The sequence below is a fragment of the Lynx canadensis genome, chromosome A3 (genome assembly GCF_007474595.2).
Source record: "Lynx canadensis isolate LIC74 chromosome A3, mLynCan4.pri.v2, whole genome shotgun sequence".
Lineage (NCBI taxonomy): Eukaryota > Metazoa > Chordata > Mammalia > Carnivora > Felidae > Lynx > Lynx canadensis.
Genome location: NC_044305.1, coordinates 268,923 through 288,556, shown reverse-complemented (window position 1 = coordinate 288,556; position 19,634 = coordinate 268,923). Strand labels below are relative to the sequence as shown.

Sequence of the window (19,634 nt, the reverse complement as noted above, 5' to 3'; positions counted from 1 at the left end):
GATCCCACCCCGAGCTTACCACAACTCAGCAGCCACAAAGCCCCTGGAAAAAAATCAATAAACATTATTTGATACAGTCATATTTAATACATACAGTTGATGGCCCACCCCCGCGCCACATGGGGCCGGAGGCGGGGACGAGGACCGGGGACAGATGGTCACAAGGCGGGCAGGCCCGAGCTCACCGTCAAAACATCTTGCAAATAAACACTTTGTAGATAGAATATATATGTATATATACGGTTACAAGTGATAGCTGGAACCTCTCTTCCGAAATGCACTTATGTACGGAGAACCGGCATTAAAAAACCCAAACCAAGAAACCCAAAGCACAGGATGTGTGGCTGCCAGGCCAGAGGTACTGGCCGGCGCCCCCCCCCCCCCCCCCCCGCCCGCGACCCCCAGGCCTCCAGGGTAAGCCACCTGGGGCCCATCGAACTGGACACACCGGGACAGCCCTGCCCCCCGTGGGTCAGGGTGCACCCATTCTCTCCCTTCTGAACCAGAGGGACAGGAGGGGGCTACCGCTGGGAGGGCCACTGATCACCTCACACCAGGATACACCCTCAACTGCCTTTGCACAAGCAAATAAAGTGCATCCTATGTTTGTGTGAAGTGTCAGCCCCTTCAGTCGGGCCGTTCCTGTTCTCAGGGCAAGGGTGGGTGGGCTGGGCCAGAGGTAGATCTTCAGAAAGGGACCTGGCATTGTGCCCTGGGCTTGGGTCTTGGGCAGGGTTCACGCCCACCATGCCCTGGGGGTCTGCCACTCCAGTCCCTCTCACTGAAGGTGTCAATCAAGGCCAGGCGGTTACCTGGCTGGATTCCCACCAGAGTGGGAGGTGGGCGGATCCCGCTGAGCCGCCCAGGGCTCTGCCCACTTTGGAGGAGGGCTCTGCCCACCAGCTCGCCACTGCCACTCACCAGAACATGGGAAGCAGGAAGGGAAGAAGGGAGAGAGGGGTCCGACCCAATAGTCACTTTTGGCAGCAGCCCCCCACACCCACTTTAAAGACAAAGAAGGGGGTTAAAGTGCTAAACATCAAGTTATCCAGGACCCCACCTCTTCCCACACATCTAGGCAGGGTTCCCAAACCAGGGACCAACTGTGGACTTCAGGGGGTGACCTGGAAACTCACCCCCCAGCAAAAAACCAGCCCCCCGTTCCCCAAGGGCCAAGTACCTGAGAGGCTGGGGCGGGTGGCCGTCCCCAGCAGAGGTGTTGAGGTCCAACCTCCTCCAGCCATTGGTGACAAAGACAAATGCACCTGGGGCTCCTGCCAGCACCTGCATCCCCTCCCTGCCCAAGGCTGCCCCCCCCCCCCCCACAGTGGCTGCCTGACCCCACCTCTGCCTCCACCAGCTGTATTACCATAGTGACACCCAGGAACACAGAAAAGTCTTTCTGCCCACACTGCCCTCCCTTCGTGTTTGACAATGGATCACATCCATCCGTCCATGTCTCCAGTCTTCGATCAAATCAAGGTGTGTGTGAGTGGGGGTAGTCCAGGTCTCTACACCCCCTCCCTAGCACACAGGCTGGGGTTGCCCAAGAGCCTTTTGGCCAAAGGAAGGGAACTGGAGACGGGCAGCATGACCAGCCCCCAACCCCCCCCGGAATCTGTCTCCCTACTGCAGGGCCAGGAGAGCCAAGCCTGGCTTAGGGCCCCTCCTCTCCTGTGACTAGATGAGGACGGGAGCTGAGGGGCAGAGAGGTGCCCGGTCAGCACCGCCTCCCTGAGCAGGGGAGAGACACCCCCTCAGCCCCTAGATCCACCGTCGGCACCAGGAAACCCTTAGCACCAAAATGTCGGATTGTTGTTTTTGTATAAAAAACAATAAAAAAAAGGTTGTTACTTGTCACAGCAACAAGACTGGCATCCACTACACCCAGGAGATACACGCACACGGGCAAATATCAAAATTCACATCGTCCAGGATCGGCAAGGCCGAGCCCTCAGTCCACCCTCTACCCCCCTGTGGGAAATAACCTCTGTCCAAACCCAGTGGCTCTGAGTACCTTCCTCCTCCCTACACTGCCGAAGCTGGAAAGTGGGGCCCAGGGAGGAGGCCAGAGGCGGTTTGGCCACCTCCTGTGGGTGCCCTGGACTCCAGCCTGAACCCTGGTCAACCTGCAGACCTAGCCATGCTCTGAGCCCCAAAAGGGCCAGCACAGAGCTGCCACCAACACAACGTGACCTTGGCCGAGCCCCCTCCTGGCCTTCAGCTCTCATATCGAAAGACCACACAACCAGAAACAAAAGGGCAGGTAAAAAAAAAGGGGGGGGGGGGAAGGAGACTCCCATGGGAGCTTAGCCACAGGCCAACCCAGACCAGCAGACAGAAGGCTGATTCCCACAGGGATTACTCCTCAGAGCTGGGCCCCAGTTCCATGCCCCACATGCCTGTGGGCCCCAGACCAGACTGGCCCATCCCTGACCCACTGGGCTGCCCCAACCTAGAGCAGTGGTCTTAGCAAAGCTGGAGATTGGAGGCAAAGCTATGCTCCATGCGACCCCCTCACCGCCCCCCCCCCCCCCCCCCCCGCTCCGGCAGCCCCGCAGGTGAGAGCAGAACCCTCCCCCTGCCCCAGGCAGGGAGCACCCATGAAGACAGGATGGCAGGAGAGCCCACGAACAGGGCCACCTCCACCCACCGTGACGGACAGGGGCCAGTGGGGCAGGGGCCCGAGCACAGCAGGGGTCACACAGGCAGGGGAGGGTGGGCCTGGAGAGGTAGAGAACAGAAGCAGAGGAGCCAAATGTGGAAGGACGAGGGAGGCCACGGTAGGGCGGCTGTCTGGTCAGCATGGTAGCAGTCAGACTCAGGGTCTGTCCTGGGAGGTAGCTGGGGGTGCTGGGGTCCAGTGTTGGGTAGAAAGGTGAGGCTGCTCAGGTGCCCTCATCAGCCCAGAACCATGGGTCACCGAGGACCCCCAAGCCTTGGGCCTGAGAAAGCAGACGGGGCCGGGAGCTTGCATGGTGAAGGCCATCTGCCTGCCTTGCTCTACCCCGTGGCGCTGAGACCTAAGCCACAGACCCTCTTCCTGCCCATCCAGGGCCCCAGACTCCACCAGGCCCATAAATGTCCCTCCAAGCTATTGCACTTCCGTTGCTGCCACGGGCCTCCCCCCAGAGAACCAGCCCAGGTGTGCCCTGTGCAGCCTGCACACGGGAAGGGCCGTCAGGAAGGAGAGAGGGACTGGCTGCCTCCGCTGGACAGATGAATAGGCAGGGGTGGGGGGTGGAGAACTGGAGGGCAGGAGGTCCTGGAGCTAGCTACCCCCACCCTGAACAGAGTGGGCTTGGTGTCCAGTGTGGGGACCAGGCCCCACCCACCTGCCAGCCACTCTGCTCACTTCTCAGGAGCTTTGCTGGCTCCCACCTTCCGGCCAGTGGAGCCCCGGGCCCCTTTGTCTCTGCCTCCTGGGGGCCAGTCGTCTCGACGTGGGGGCATCTTGGGTGCGGGCTCCTCAGGGGTCCGCTCCTTGGGCTTTCGGCCTCGCTTCTTCCCACCTGCCAGATTCTTCTTCTCTTCCTTCTTGGGTGCCAGTGAGTCCTGGCTCCTGTGTTTGGGAAGTGGGTCAGCCGAAGTACGGAACCAGTTCTGGAAAGAAAAACACCGCAATGTAGACCCCGAGGCAGGAGGATGCTAGGCACTGGGGGCCAGGCAGGCCGCTGCGCTACGGTGCCTCCTGCTCGGGGTGCGGGGGAGTGGTGCCCAAGCTCCTCCCGTCCTCCAGGGAAGCCAGAAGCCACTTTGAAACAACCCCACCAGATTTCTCCTTTCCTTTTGTTTTTTTTTTTTTTTTTTTGAAACCACCAGATTCTCAACCTTGGCTGCTTGCTCAAAGGCCACACAAGCTATTACCCCACCATTCCCGCCCTGGCCCAATCCCCGCCTGGGCCAGCCCATCTGCTGCAGGCTCAGCAGGTGTCTCAGCCCATCCCACCTCTGCATGGGTCTTGAGGATGTGATACTTGACGCCACTCTCAGAGCTGAACTCCTTTGGACACAGCAGACAGCAGTACTTCCCACCAGGTGGTCTCCCTGCAAGGCATCAGGCAGGCCAGCCCCCAGATATTGGACCCCACCCCACCCCTTGGAATACCAGAAGCACCAGATCTAAGCAGGGAACCCCGGCCCTCTTCCCGCACCTGTGTGGCTATAGGGTCGGGGCAGCAACTACAGCTCATCTTGTTGGGTGCTCAATGGGTGAGCTTAGGGACCCATCAAGGCTTCTGTGTGGCAGGACCTCTGAGCTGCCCCCGCTGCAGGGGAGGTAAGGGATAAGGAGAGGATGGGAAGAGGAACGGGCCTTGGGGAAGGGCTGCAGCCTTGGCCTAAGGCCCCTCACCCCAAGCCCAGGTCCACTGTGCCTGCTTACACCCACACAGACGAGAAGCCCCTGTGGGCAGAACAACTTGGGCCAATGGACTCGTGGATAGGGTTGGAGAATGCTGAAGTGTCCTGGGCTGGGCTGGCCATCGGGCACTGGCCGGTCCCTGCCCCACTGGGGTGGGGTCACACACCCAACATGCCGGAGCCCCTAAGGGTTGGCTGGGAGTGCAGAGCACCTACCCCACCACGGGAAACGGCCAGGGGACTGACCTTGCTGCAGCTGGCGAGATGGGCCTTAAGGCCGGACACACTGGAGTAGATGGCTTCACAGCACTGGGGACAGGAGACAACGGTGGGGGAGGGCCTCCCAGCAGATGTCCCACACAGACACACGCGTACCCCTGGCTGAGGGATATGGGGCCTCTGGGGTAAGTGGGGGGCTTGACCCCAGGGGTCCTGGGATATGGGCAGGCTAGACCTCTACAGCTGAGATTATGGGGCTCCATCTAAGGACCCTGCAGGGATCACAGGTTGGCTGATCACTTGGAGACCTCCTACCCAGGGCCACACCTGGGCTCTTTACTCCTCAGCCCCAGGGTCCCCACACCCACCCACAGCCTGCCCCAACTCACGTCATTGGGGCAGTTGACGTGGCCTTTCTCCTTGACTTCATTCTTCCACGCCTCCAACAACTGGGGGTTAAGTGTGGGGAGGCCTGGCCGAGTATAGTTGAGCTGTAAAAGCAGGTGAGCACCAGGGTGAGCCCAGGGGGCCTGTGTTAACGGGAGGGCTACCGAATGCCAGGCCAGAGCCGACCCCACCTGCTCCAAGGACCTGACTGTGCCCCTGACAGATGGCAGATGTGAACCTGGAAGCCAGCAAATGGTCCAAGTCGCAGGGGCGGGGCCGCTGCAGGGGACCCAAGCTAGGTCACACCCTGTTCGGGGACGGGAGCTCACCCGGGCAGTTCAGGTACTAAGTCATCCTTCACCCGTCGCTTGGTCCAGTCTCGAGCCAGTTCGTCCTCTGCGATCTCTTGCAGGTGGAACACGGCAACCTGGCTGACGTGCGGCGGATGCGGCCGCTGGGGGGTCCGCTCCACACCCAGAGGTCCTCAGTTTTCGGGGGGCTTTCCTCAGGCTCCTCAGGCGGCTGCAGAGCAGGAAGACAGGGTGAGCAACAGGGACCAAAGGGCACGGGGTGCAGAGAGACAGAGGCTACGTGCCCCAGGCAGCGAACACCGGGCACTCGGGGGTCCCAGGATCGCCACGGCCCCATGCACGTAGCCCCCAAAAGGGAAGGGGAGCACACACAGCAGATGGCACGCCGACACGACATGCTTGGTACCCCAGGGCAAGAGACCCCAGGCCACAGGTGCTCACTTGGGGCCGTGTGCTCCGAGCGGCATTGTTAATCGTGTCCGGCCTTGGAGCGGCTTAGGTCCTTTCCACAGTGGGTGCAGGGAAAGGATGGGCTGTCCACTTCACAGGAGGCTTTTCCGCAGCGTCGCCTGGTGGTACTGGTAGCCCATGAGGCTGGAGAAGGCGGCCCCAGCAGCCATGGGGTCAGAGTCGGGTAAGCGGCCAGCAAGGGGCTGGGTCCCATCCACCGCCCAGCGCCCCGCGCAGTGCGCCCCGCCACCCCCCCATCCCCCTGACCTCCTGGGGGCAGCGCAGCCTCCCCATCTGCTTCAGCACCTTGCGCAGCCGCTCCCGCTCCTCCTGCTCACTCCCTCCGAGGCCTCGGCGTCAGAGGGCTGGGGGGCAGGCCCAGCCTTAATATCCCCACCACCACAGGGCCACCTGCCCAGCCCAGGGGTCAGGGCCACAGGTGTCCAAGGTCGGGCACGGGAACCACTAAGTTCTGCTGCCACGTGGGGGGGGGACGAGAGGTCAGTGGGCAGGGCAGGCAGGGTGGGGTGGGGTGAGACGGACTAGGAGGCTAGCGGGCTGGTGGGTCAGGGCATACCTTGGCGCTGTGCTCCGCCATGGTGTGGTAGTTGAGGCCGGCCTTGGACTTGAACTGTTTTCCGGCAGTGCTGGCACTTGAGAGCATCCTGCAGCTGCAGACATGCCCCTGTCGTGAGAAGCTGAGTCTGGGCACTTCCCCGCCTGGGACCCCGGGCAGCCTTACCTTCTGACACACCTCCATGTGCTTCTTAAGCCCCACGCGGGTCTTTCGGGTGACCACGTTGCAGGTGGGGCAGACAGCCTCCCCCCGTTCATGGATGGCACGCTGCCACTGCTCCTCCAGGGCCACCTGTAGGGCAGGGCCAGGGCCTCACGGGGATGGTGGGGCTCCCGGTACGCCCTGGATGCCAAGCCACAGGACCCACGGTCCACACTCAGCCCCCAGTCCCTGTGGTCCAGGATCTGCCCCAGAGTTGAGATCTGTCCTGGGCCCTGCACATGGCAGCCCCCCACCTGAGCTGGGTGGGCCGTGGGGGCCGGCACGTCCTTGCTGACCGTGCTAGCAGGAGCCAGCACCTTCTTGCGCACATCCTCGGGGCCCGGCCCCTCCTGCTTCCTTGGCACAGGTGCAGGCGGGGATTTGTCCTCTGCCTTGGCCAGGCCTGTGTGCACATACAGGATGGGGCAGGTGTGAGCCAAGGGTGCAGGCACACTTGTGCATGTGTCGAGCCCCAGATGCTGTACTGGCTAGGGCCTCACCTTTGAGTCCGAAGGTCCCTGAGATGGACGGCTGCTCCCTGTAAACTTCTTGGGTGTCTTCTGTTTCCTTCCTGACTCGGGGGAGAGAAAACAGGGCCCAAGGTTTCTGGTCAAATAACCGTCGGGAGGCCTGGGCCAACAGACCGCTACCCCACCCCAGCCACTGCCTCCCCCCTCTCGTCTTACTGTGCTTTGTGCGCTCCGCTCCCTCCTCAGGTGGGGACACAGGGCCTGTGGCCCTCGGTGCCTCCTTGCTCCCCAGGGCCTGCTGCCCAGAGAAAGGGGGCTGCTGCCGGGGTCTGTGCTCAGCTGGAAGGCCGAGGTGTGGCCCGTGGTGGATGGGCCATACTCCCATTCTCCGGCCTCGCCTGCTTTGGCAGGATGGGGCATGCATCCAGGCTGTCCGCAGCCCTGCAGGGAGCAGGCAGGTGAGGGGCAGGAGGGCCCACTTCTGACCCTGTTACCACCTCCAACCTGGAAGGAGCCCCCGTACCTTTTCTTACCACTGCTCCTCCCTGTGGCTCGAGGAGTTTTGTTCTCGGACTTGGTCAGCAGCACCATTTTGCAAGGTGGTGTGTGTCTGCTGATGGCAATGGGCCTGCTGACCGTCACTGGCTTACTGACCACAATGGGCCTGCTGACCGTCACCGGCTTCGCGACTGGCATGGGTTTCGTAACTGTCACAAGTTTTGTCATCGGCACCGGTTTGTTGATGGTCACTGGTTTGGTCACCGGCACGGACTTGGTGACTGGCACTGGCTTGTTGAGACTCACTGCCTTGGTGACCGGCACGGGTTTGGTGACCGGCACGGACTTGGTGACCGGTATGGGTTTGGTGACCGGCACAGGCCTGCTGACCGTTGATAGCCTTGGTGACCGGCACAGGTCTGCTGACTGTCACTGGCTTGGTGACCGGCACAGGCCTGCTGACCGTCACTGGCTTGCTGATGCCGATGGGTTTGCTGACACCCACGGGTTTGCAACAGTGACAGGTTTGCTCACTCCAATGGGCTTTGCTGACCCCAACGGGCCGGCTGATAGTGACCGGCCGGCTCTGACCGGCCCAGGCTTAGGGGCAGGCAGGGGTCGGTCCATGTGGTTCCAAATCCGGTGCTTCTCCAGCTGGGTCTTGGAAGTGAACGCAGCCTCACAGAAGGGGCAGGGAAAGGTCAGCCTTTCTGAGATGGCACCCTGGGTGGAGAGGGCAGGCATGGGATGGCAGCCCAGGCCTCTGCCCAGGACACACCCTGAGCAGACAGGTGGGCAGGGCGGGCCCCAGGCCTCTAGTTCCCTGCCCACAGCCCTTACCCTTGGCACCGCTGGTAATGGTACTTGAGCCCGTAGATGCTGGGGAACTCCAGCCAGCACCCTGAGTTTGGACACTTCACCCTTGAGTGCGCTTGAATTGTCTTTCCACTGGTTCATCAGGGAGAGCTGGACATGGAAAGGTGAGGCTGCTGACCCCCTCAGCCAGCCAAGTCTCTGCCAACCCAACCCATGCCCAGCCTCCGTCTCCTCCCCAGGCCTGCAGGGCAGACAGGCTCCAGGAGCCCTTCAACCTCAGAAGTGCAGCAAGATTCAGGCCACCCCAAGCAGCAATGGTGTACTTGACCCTGTTCTAGGAACCCCACAAATGTGACCCACTGGGTACCAGGCCGCACCATGAAGCCAGAAAGCACAGAGCGACCTCTGACGCAAGCTGAGGGCTTGGGGCCGGTTGTGTGAAAAGCAAGCAAAGGCAGGGTGGTGGCCTTGACAAGCAGACCCCAGCATGGTCCCACCCCGCCTTCAGGGAGCTCACAGGAATGTCTCGGAGGGCCTGGTTCTCGGCTTTCGGACGCCCCTTTTCTTCCCTTCCGTCCTGTCACTGGCTGGACTCCCCGGGTCAAAGCAGAGTGGGCCCTGGCTGGGCACTGTCTGCCCGCCCCCGGACCACGGCATCCCTGCAACACATGATATGCCAAGGCTTGGAAGCTGCCTCACCTGCCACCCAGGGGGCTGCTCAGGCCTGGAGGAAGCCCCACCCCCCCACAGCGAAGCATGGGGAGTGGGAGACTGTGACTGTAGTCAGGCCTGGGACAGGAATCAGGGGCCCAGGCGGCCCAGCTGAGCACCAGAACTAGACTACTGGGGGAGCTGGGAGCTGAAAAGGAGTCCCACAACCAAGTAGCAGCTGCCTGTGGTCACCTGGAGTTGACCTTGGCCTGATCCCTCTTACCCAATTTGGTGGGTCATGCAGCACAGGAAGTCGGACTTCGTTCCGGCCTCCATCCTTCCAGGTCCACTCTTGGTGGACCGGGGAGCCGGCGGCCTCCTCCAACACAGAAGGGATCGGTCATTTCTGCAGAGCAAGTAGACAAACCCGTGAGGCTCACCAGGCCCGACTCAGGACTTGAATGGACTACTCTTAAACCCTGCCCCCAGATAGGCCCCTCTCCGGCTCAGGGGAGGAGAGCCTGCCCACCTGTGTATGTATGGTAGGTGATGGAGGCTTCTGGTTTAGGGGAGGGGCTGCCCAGCTGAGGTCTCCGCAGATTATGCAGGAGACACAATCATCTTGGAAGCACTAACTGTCCCGAAACCCTCATCAGCTCTCATAGACTTCCTTTGTCCCCAGACACACAGTCCTAAAACGTGCCATGAATCATACCTGGTACTGAGCTGCGGGCAGCCCCTGAAGAGGTGGAGCGTTCAGGAAGAAAGAGACCAACAGCGTCCCTCCCAGGGGCCAATTATGACACTAATATGGCTGCTAGCTCACAAGCGCTCTGGCCCAAGCACCTTGGGACACCTTACTCCACGGCCCCACTCAGACCGAAGGCAATGCCACCCTACCTGGACATGCACCCCTGGACCCTTCTCTCCAGGACACAGATGGAAGATGGCCAAGATGTGGCACTGCAGGCCCATAGCCTACTCAACTGAATAAATTCCCCTGGGGGGGGGGGCAGATCAAGGACTGAGGATCCCAGGAGACCTGTTTCTAGTCCCATGCAGCTGAACCATTCTACCTGACTTTCTTCTCAGCCTTGTCTCCAGCAGGAATCCCTCAGCCACCCTCTACCTGGCTGACCTCCTCTCCACCTCCACCCTCAAAAGCCTATCTGTCCCCCACTACAGGTCCACCAGTGCCACTCCAGAAACTGCAGGCATCGGCCACAGGGATTACCCCGTGCCTGAGGCTGGACATCCTGGGCCTGTTCTGCTGGGGGACTCCAGACCCTGAGAGCTCTGGGGAGGGACTCTTGAGCTCAGCCCTACAGGATCCTCCTACAGGGACACCTAAGGCCACAGGAGGGGGGGGGGGGTGTCGTGTGGGCAGGCAGCCCCTCCTCTGGCAGTTCCTAACGAACTTACATCAGAGGAAGCGGGGAGGGACTGCAGGGCCTAGAGGGGGTCCAGAGACTGAGGTCTCTGGTAAGGACAATCACTGCTCATTACCAAGGGGGTGCCCATATCCTGGGCCCAGGGGGAGGTTCGGGTCTACACGGGCCTAAACAAACTTCTCTGAAGTCTTCACACCAAAACTTCCAAAGGAGACATGCCAGCATCAGTCATCCCAACGCCATGATGATTCCACCAGCCTGGGAGGTTGGTGCCTACCAAGAACCCACTTTGCAGTCTCTCCGGCTTGGGCGGAGAACTCAGAGTTGGGGGGCCTGGGGCCAGGGCTGGCCTAGGGGGCAGACACCCTCCTTCCATCCACGACCTGTGACTAGAACAACAGGAGGAAAAGAGATTCCACCCTGTCAGAGGACCCAGCAGGGTGGCAAAGGTGGGACCCTCGCAGGGGGGAGGGGGCGCCACAAGCAACGCTGGCGGGGGGACCTCGGCACAGGCCGGGCGCGCGGATGAACCCGGCCAGGAAACGTACACCTGGAGACTGGCCTCGCCACACACCTGTCACCTGCAGCCGGGGTGCGGGGCCCCGGCCTGGCCCCGAAAGGGCGATCGCGGGTGCAGGGGGGAGGGGGGGCGAAGGCAGTGAACCAAAATGGCGACTTTTTCTGGAGAAGGAGGAGACAGGAGCGCGGCGCAGGCAGAGGGGAGAGGGGCGAGGACGCGGGGCGGGGGGGGGGGGGTCGAGGGGCGAGGAGGGGGGACGGCGGGCGCGGGGCTCCAGGGCACGGTCAACAAACGACGACGGAGTGACGGGGTAAGGGAGGGGAAGAGGCCGAGCGAGGGGCTGCACAGGGGTAAGGCACAGGGCGCGGACGGGTGCTTACCTGCGGCGACCTGAGGGACGGCGGCCGAGGCGGGGGGGGCCGGGGGCCGGGGCGCGGGGCGCGGGGCGCGGGGTCCGGGCGGCGCAGGCTGCGCGCCGCGCTGCGCACATGCGCGCTCCCGCCCTCCCACCTTGACAGTTTATGTAGGGGGGAGGGGGCGAACTCTCGCGGTATTCCTGCAGCCGCTCCGCGACGGGGAGGAACGGGTTGGGGGGGAGGGGGCCATCGGCCCGGCCCCCTCTCCCGGCTCCTGGGTCCGTCGCCTCCGTCCGCTGGGGCTCCAGTGCAAAGTGGCCCGTTATGCCGCCCGTAGGGCAAGAGGCGTTTTTTTCAGGCAGTGGGGTAAACTGAGGCACTATCGGGACGCTGGGAACTGCCCCGATCCCAATGTACGCGGATCGAAGCGACCAGATGCCTCTAGGTGTTGGCCCTGGGAAGGTGCAGCAATGGAGACCACGTCCTCTGGGAGCCTGAACTCCTGGCCCCTGGGAGATTGGGGCCTGCAAAGCAGGATCTGGATCTCTTCCAACCGGCCCCTGTGACCACCTCTGCCTGTGGCCACAGTCAGGGGACCGCCTGGCTACTAACAGTGCTGGGGGAGCAGTTTGAGGCCATGGGCTCTATGGGGTTACTGACCACTGGACCAGCCTCTGTCTGCTTCGGGTGGGGGTGGCCAGGGCCAGTGCCTTGCTCTGCCGTGCCCCAGAACCGAGGGGACAATGGCATCAGGGCTGGGGGTAATGGGGGTACCATCGCTACCGGGATTTGGGAGTGAATGAAGCAGAGGAAGAGGTGCTAGTTGGGAAACAGGGTTACAAGACACACCTCCTTCCCTGAAGCCTTTCCCACCCCCGGCACCTACCCCCCACTCCACCCTTCTGTCTACCCTGCAATAGATTCAGGGCAGGTCACAAGAGACATGGTCAGATTAGGGTCTGCCTCTCCTCATGGGGACTCTTGAGACCTGCTTCTCTAATGGCTGGCACAAAGTGCCGCCAGAGAGAGGGATAGGGGCCCTCTTTGGAGCGTTCATTGGGTTAGAACTTCCCTTGGAAATCAGAGCCAGAGAAAGGTCCATGTGGCCCCAGGAGGAAGAGGAAATGTCCTTCCCTCATTGACCGTGTCCACCCTGGGGACAGGACATCCAGGGTTGGGGGAGGGGTCAGTGCGTGAGACCCAGCCAGGTTGTCATCTTTCCCCGTGTAAGTCTGCATGTCCATGCATGGAGCACATCCACGTCTGTTGATAGGTGTGTGCCTTAGTGACCACGTGTGCCGGGCAGTCTCCTGTGTAGACGTCTGATGTCAGGGTTATGTCTGTGTGTCCCATACTAGGGGAAAACATGCCTATCTGTATGTTAGTATCCAGGTGACTAGTTGGAAGGGGTGTGTGTGTGTGTGTAGGGAAATCTGTATCTTAGCAGATGTGTCTCCAGGCTATAGAATGTCTGGATGTTGGGACATTGTGTGTCCTGTGCCCCCTGTGTTTATGTTAGGGGGTCACTGGATATCATGGTGTATCGTGGATCTGGAAACCAGCATCGTTGTAGTCTCTGTATCTCCAGACTCCCGTGGTCAGTTTCTGCCTCTGCATTACCATGTGTCTGGTTGTTGTGCGGGCACATGTGTCAGGGTGTTGTTGTGACCCATGTGTTTCCTACGTTAGGGCATTACCCCTGTGTCAGGGGCTAATGGGGGCCCTCCAAAGATTGCCATGTCAACTCCCTGGAACCCACGAATGGGGCCTTATTTGGAGAAAAGGTCTTTGCAGATCTTAAGTTAAAGGGTCTTGAGGTGAGAAGATCATCTGGGATTATCCAGGTGGCCCTTAAATCCAGCAACAAGTTTCCTTGTAAGAGGAAGATATGACACAGAAGGTGATTTGACCAGGACGGGCTGAGATGGGAGTGATGTGCCCAGGGATCCCCGCAGCAGCCGCGAGAAGCTGGGAGAGGTGAGGAAGGGTTCTATCCTGTGCTCCGGGAGGGACTGTGGTCCTGCTGGTTTTCAGACTGGTAGCCTGCATTACTGTGATGAAATCAGTTTCTGTTGTGTTAAGCTTCCCAGCTGTCATTCGTTATGGAGGCCCCAGGAAAGTAACTCACCTGTGTCCGTGCATCTGGCTGCAGTCCACAGGGCTGAGCCCAGGATTCCCCACCCGGCCCTGGGGTAACAGGTGTGCTGTCAAGATGCGACACCACTGCCCCCTAGTGGCCCTGTGGAGGCACCTGAACTGGGCACCGGGCACCGCCTCCTCCCACAGCCAGGGGCCCTCCATCCAGGACTCTTCCCACTCTCAAACACCCAGTTGGCCTGAGCCAAACACCACACTGGGGCAGTTGAGAACCAGGTTTATTTCTGGTCTTTGTCAGAATATAAAAAAGCGCAAAACAAAGAAGACAAGACAAGCATGGCAGGGGGGGGGCAAGACAAAGGAGGGAGAAGACTGCGGCAGTGATAGGAAGGGCCCCCTGGAGAAGACAACGTTGTGATGGCACAAGGCAGGCTGTGGCAATCAGGGTGGCCAGAAAGGACGAGGGGGCATCCTACTGGGGCCCGCGGGATAGGGGGCACCAGGCCAGTTATCCAAATCCCACTCGGGACCTGCAACAAGCCACTTCCCATCTGGAGGCCGGCTTGGGGCACAGAGGGAGGCTGGAGGCTCAGCCTCAATCCCTGAGATTTTCAGGCTCCCTAGGGGAGTGGGCAGGCAGAGGAACAAGAAGGTGGGGGCTACCAGGACTGCCCTCACTGTCCCTCTGCTGGGCAGCACCAGTCCCAAACCTTGGGCCCTCTGGCTCACAGGAGTGGTTTCTCAGGTGCTGGCTGGGTCTCTGGTGGGCAGGGGTCGGGGGGCACAGCCCTCAGGACAGTCTCTTGTGTGAATTCAGATTTTCTTGGGAGAGGAGAGCAGTGAGAATACATGCCCACAACTGTCCCTCAGAGGCAGCCTCCGCAACCGTGGGAGGAGGGGGACACCCAAACCCTAGGCCAGGAGACAGCTGGGTCTGATCCCCGTCATAGGGTGCTCATAGTGCTGGGTTAGGTCTTGGGCGCCTGAGCAACCCCCAGACCTCTCTTGCCACAGTTCCCGGGAACAGATGGGGGCGCGTGGCGAGGGTTTCAGAAATCACGAGGGCACGCGCTTGGCATGGTGTGCCTGGGGATGCGGCTGCTGCTGATTATCTGGGTGGGGCAGGGGAGGGCACTCGCCAGAGGGAGCTTCCACAGCTTATCCCGCCTGTCCTCTAGATGCTGGGTGAGGGTGCAGAACTGGACAAATGGGCAGACAGACAGACCTCTTGCCCTGGGGGAGGGCAGGATGCCCAAAGGAAGCGTGATTCAGCAGGCAACAGGGGCACAGACATCAGTGTGGGTGAAGGGAATATAAATAACCGGACTCCCCGGGAGTCTAGGGGGATAACCAGACCCTGCTCTGGCTCCAAGTAGCTGCCCCACACGCTGCCAGCAGCACCAGAGGGTGCATTTGGGCTCAGGTCCTGCAAGGAAGGGCCACACCCAAACAGCCCGCACCTGCTCAACGGCCCAAAATGCACAGCAGAGATGGCAATCCTGGTCCCACCCGTCCATCGGGCTGGCTCAGCCCCTGGGGCCTCCTGCAGGGTCCCGAGAGGGGCTGTGTGCCAGCTATGCATCATCCTTGCCACAGGCTCCGGTCACAGTGCTGGGGTCTGGGGTTCAAGCCTCAGGCAGCAGCTAGGACATGTTTCCAAAGGAGGCTATGGGGTGGGTAGGGGTGAGGAGGGGTGGAGATCTCTGGCATCTTCCGCTCTGCCAGGCACAGGATGGCCCTTACCAGCGTCCTACAGCCGCCCCCCCGAGGTCAACTCACCCACCCTCCTCTTGGCCCCATGGCCCAGCCTCTCCCCCTGCCCCCCCTCCCCCAAGACTCTCAGGCCCCCCTGGCTCCTCCCACTGACCTTGGCTCAGCAGCTGCAGGCTCCGCCCCTCCTCGCGCACCTGCAGGCGCAGCACCTGCTGCAGCACCTCCTGCCGCTGCGCCTCCTGTGCCAGCCCATCCGCTGCAGTTTCTCCCCATTCAGCCTCAGCAGCGCCCGGCCTGGGAGAGAGGGGAGGAGGGGTCAAGCCAAGGTCAACACGCAAGGAGCATTGAGAGCCGAGGCAGAGAAGTGGGGGAGAGAAGAGGGGGACATAGACTTAAAGAGAAAGAGAGGCAGAGACAGAGAAATATGGAGAGGAAAGAGGGGATAGGCAGAGGAAAGGCAAAGGACGGACAGAGCCGGGGCAGAGAAAAGCCAGAAAAAGATAGAAATGCACTGGGAGGCAATGGCAGATTCTGCAAAGAGACAAACCTAGAAGGAGAGGTTGACTAGAAGGAAACAGAAGACAGGAAGAAATGATGGCAAAAGAAACTGAGGCAGGCTGAGGGGGGCTCTCCAGGGGATCCTACGCCCCTCACACCCCGAGCAACCGAGGGTACCTGTGATGGCGTGCTGGGAGAAGGCCTCCACGTAGACGAGGTAGTTGTGGGGACAGTGTTTCTTGAGACACTTGCAGACGTCCTGCTGACTCCACAGAACCACAGGCCTCGTCAGGCCACCAGTGAGGGACTTGTGTGGTACAGACCATAGTGGTCGGAGTATAGCCGGCCCTGCAGGGGAGATGGGTGGCAGGTGGAGTGAGGGTGATGGGCGAGGGCAGGGGCTGAGGTGGGTATGCTGGGTGGGTACCTGGGGGGCCTCTGTGCCAGGCTGCTGCAGGAGCTTGACTGGCCGGCCGCCAGCGGCCCTCTGGCTACGGGAGTCGTGCCACGTGAGGCTGGTGCCTGGCGTCCGAGGCAGGTGACAAGGGATGCTCTCAGTGGACACTGTGTGATCCAGGAGGGTTCGGCAGAAGCTGAAGTGTGCCGTGGCTGTAGAGCACGGGTGCCTGGTCAGAGTGGTCAGGGACAGGGCCAGAGGACCCTCTCTCTGCAAACCAGCTCCCTGCCCAACCCATCTTCCCTCCCAACACAGAGAGCCGCCTCCCAGTTAGAGGTTCCCAACCCCCCAAAGGCAGAAAGGAAGTACACAAGAGCTGTCTTGAGCACCCACCCAGCCCCAAGGATGATGACCTAGAAACACCTTTCCTTTTCTGAGTGCACAGTTCATACTCTGGGGAACAGGACTGTGCTTAGATTAGAGAGGAAATGTGCCCACAGGGAGCCTCAGACTTATAGCCTGGCGAGGGGCTATCCTGAGTCAGGCCTGATCTTACCCTTGCCTTGGGCTGACACCGTGCTGAGCCAGAGCGGGGCACAAAGACAGGACCTGCTTGTGAGGGAGCACTGGCCCCTACATCCTGGGAGAGCCTGCATGGTGGGAACCCCCTGAGTATGCTGCCTGCCCCTCACCAGTGAGGGCACCCTGTCTCCGCAGCCATACCTAGCATCTGAGACTTGGCTCCTGCCCTGTTGTGCTCTGCTCATCTGCTGACCACCAACAAGAGGCCTGAATGAACTCCGGGTCAGCCAACAACCAGGACGGCTCTCCTCTACCTGCCGCAGAGCCCTTGGCCAGGACAGCTCCTGGGGGTAGTGGGCTTCCAGAGGGCATGGGCTGCTCAGCACAGTGTGCAGGGTCCAGCCGTATGCTCAGAGGGCCCAGTGACACCTTGCGCCCTCTATTCCCACACAGACTTCATTTTACTCTTGAAGTTTCAGTTTCTCTCTCATTTCTGGGCTTGTTGCTGACATAGGTCATGGGAGGGCAGACACCCCGATGAGCTCCTCCCAACACCTTGCACAGGTCTGGGCACAAAGGAGGTGCCCAGAAATACTGTGGATTAATGGGTGGGGTGGGTGGGTGGGTGGACAAAGGATCTGTGTGGTATCCACACGTCAACAGAACCCTAGGGAGAGATAGGGCCCAGGTGTGCCCTCATCTTTACAGGCCCCAACTCAGCAGGCAGAATCAGGTTCTTGGCCAGGGCGCTTGCCCCACTGGCTCTCAGCAGTAGAATGAGAGACCCTGCCTCCCATGGACACAACCTCGAGCCACAACTGAGGGCAGGGTTTGGTGACGTGCCCAAGAGGTCTCGGTATCGGGGAAAACCCATTACTTCCCCTCCTTCTACCCCTTAAGATTCCTCCGACTTAACGTCCCCCCTTCTTCTTACAACGTTCTGGAATTGGATGACACCAGGTGACTCTAAAATGAGGTCCCGGTGTGGTGTGGCTGCCCCGTTGTGGCTTCTAGTATCGTGGAAAAGATTAATAAATCTTTCAGGACACAGGTGCCTGTGCCGCTCGGCCTCGCGTCTCGGGGCCTCGCGAGCGGAGCCGTGCAGGGCCGGGGCCCCAGAGCTAAGCTCTGGGCGCACCAGTCGGACGCCACCGAGCGCGCTGCACCTGTCAGGGTACAGCGGGCCCCGCCCATTTCCTGCCCAGCACCAGGAGGGATCTCCATCTTTCCGTCCGTCTGCCCGTCGTTCCGTCCCTCCCTCTTAGCCCCAACGTCAGAATTCCAGCATAAAATGGGGCGGGGGCGCCCAAGCCCGACTGTGGCCTCGGCTCCCTCTCGGCCCCACTGCAAGAGCTGGGGAAGGAAGGGGAGCTCGCGCGAGGGAAAAGGTGACCGCAGGATGGTGCGAGCCTGAGACAGGAGCCCCAGCCCATAACCTCCTTCCAGCCAAGGGTGCGCCGATCCCCGAGGCCTGAGGCTACCCGCCCCGCCGCCCCAGCTCAGGACAAAGACACCGGAGACCCCGTTCGGCCAGGACGCGCCCCCAGTCGCGCCAAGCCGCCACTTGGAGTCCCGCCAGTTCCCGCCCCCGTTCCTCTCGGTCCTCGAGCCCCCAACCTGCGATATCCCCGAAGCCCTGCTCACCGTCCACATCCCGGCGCTCCCCGAAGCCGGCGCGCACAGCCCCGGCGCGGCCTCGCGGGGGCTCAGCTTGGTCCTTAGCTCCGTGAACATGGGGCCCAAGGATCCCGGGCCCGTGCACACGCCCCTCGCCGGGCGCAACAGGCGGCCCGTGTGGCCGGCGGGGAACGCGCGCCGCTGCCCCGCCCCAGCCGGCCCCGCGCCCGAGCCGGTCCCGGCGCCGGCGAGTCTGCGCGGCGAGGCACCTGCCTCTGAGCCCTGAGTGCTGGGCGCGCTCCGGGAGCTCCGAGGTGTGTCGGCGGCGCGCAGGTCTGCGTATGCAAAGGGTGTCTGCCAGGGTAAGGGACGACCTTACGCACCTGGGCATGGCTTCAAGGAACAGTGATTCTGTGCACCTATACGGGATCCAGACGTCTGAAGGGGCTCCTGAGGCAGGGAAATAAAGATGCGATCTTTCGCGCGGGGAAGGAAGGGTTAGGAGGGGAGTATCCTACCTGCTCCTGGGATCTTCTGTCCACCGGAGCCCAGGTCAAAGGCCAAGACCGATGCCTTGCAACCACTTCCCTTCATTCTCCTACCTCAGATTACCGACTCACTCCTTTATTTACGCATTCTCCACCACCTATCCAGAGATCTCTCCTCAAATGGGCACTTGCTCCCTAGACCCTCTCTTAACCCCCACCACAATGTGAACTCCAGGAAGACAGCCAGGGTCTCTCCCCTTCCTCTGTAGCCCCAGAATCTGACTCAGTGCTCAGGATGTGGCACCAAAAGGGGGTTGGCTGGGAATGGGGAGGAGAAAGAAGCTCCAAGGAGGGCCTGCAGCAGGCAGGAGGGATGTGTTTGTTCCAGGACCCCGCTGAGAAGTGCTAGGGTGGGCTGGGGGCTGCCCTGTCCAGAGGCTACCCACTGAGTTTCGCTTGCTCTGCCAAATCTGAGCACTCTCCCCAGGTGTATGTGGGCTGCTGGAGGCTGTCCCACAGAATGAGCAAAGGTACAGCGGAGATACAGAAACATATGCAGAGTCGTCATGTATGTCCACCTGAAACACGAGCACAGGTGATCTGACTGGTACCCATGTCCACAACACACGCAAGTAGAGATCTGCACGAATTCATCCACATGCTGTGGCCCACGCATGCCCACATACCGAATTGTTCCCAACATATCTACTGCCTTTACTTATTTTCGCCAATTGGCCCTGTAGGGGCTGCGCTTCTGCCCTCACTGCCATGTTCAAGGTGTGGTGGGGTGGGAGTGGAGCCTGTACAGGGACTGGTGCCTGAACTGGAGCCCGGGGAACCTGAGCGCTGAGAGCTAGAACAGCAGCCTGCACCCTGCGGCACGAGCAGACAGGTGTGCCCACGATCAGGACACAGACACCGCACACAAGCTGTCCACAACTAGTCAGGTGCAGCCCCGCTCAGATGTGTTAAGGCCTGCCCCAGGGCCAGGACGATTCTGAGGGAAAGGTGAATGGCTAGGCCTGATTATGAGCGGTCCCCGGCGGTCAGGCGGACTCGGGGAGGGGACCCATGGGTCCCGCTCATGCAGGCA

At 61.1% G+C, this 19,634-nt stretch overlaps 2 protein-coding genes across 2 annotated transcripts; both read right to left on the bottom strand.

Moving 5' to 3' along the window:
- Window positions 1-44: 44 nt before the first annotated feature.
- Window positions 45-10,746, bottom strand: ZNF512B (zinc finger protein 512B). Its single transcript, XM_032592543.1, is given in 30 exon segments — window positions 45-3,603; window positions 3,950-4,035; window positions 4,038-4,047; window positions 4,609-4,671; window positions 4,971-5,072; window positions 5,288-5,400; window positions 5,403-5,490; window positions 5,701-5,847; window positions 5,849-5,891; window positions 5,977-6,067; window positions 6,070-6,094; window positions 6,307-6,366; window positions 6,368-6,400; window positions 6,472-6,597; window positions 6,762-6,910; window positions 7,008-7,043; window positions 7,046-7,078; window positions 7,194-7,268; window positions 7,271-7,357; window positions 7,360-7,418; window positions 7,501-7,868; window positions 7,870-7,988; window positions 7,991-8,199; window positions 8,316-8,414; window positions 8,416-8,441; window positions 8,809-8,855; window positions 8,858-8,955; window positions 9,230-9,281; window positions 9,284-9,301; window positions 9,304-10,746. Coding segments are annotated over 30 exon segments (2,757 nt in total). The 5' UTR covers window positions 9,347-10,746; the 3' UTR covers window positions 45-3,351.
- A 3,323-nt stretch (window positions 10,747-14,069) lies between these two features.
- SAMD10 (sterile alpha motif domain containing 10) lies at window positions 14,070-18,259 on the bottom strand. Its single transcript, XM_030309149.2, is given in 8 exon segments — window positions 14,070-14,972; window positions 15,174-15,266; window positions 15,269-15,313; window positions 15,695-15,817; window positions 15,820-15,865; window positions 15,945-16,126; window positions 18,081-18,143; window positions 18,146-18,259. Coding segments are annotated over 8 exon segments (600 nt in total). The 5' UTR covers window positions 18,171-18,259; the 3' UTR covers window positions 14,070-14,949.
- Window positions 18,260-19,634: the final 1,375 nt, after the last annotated feature.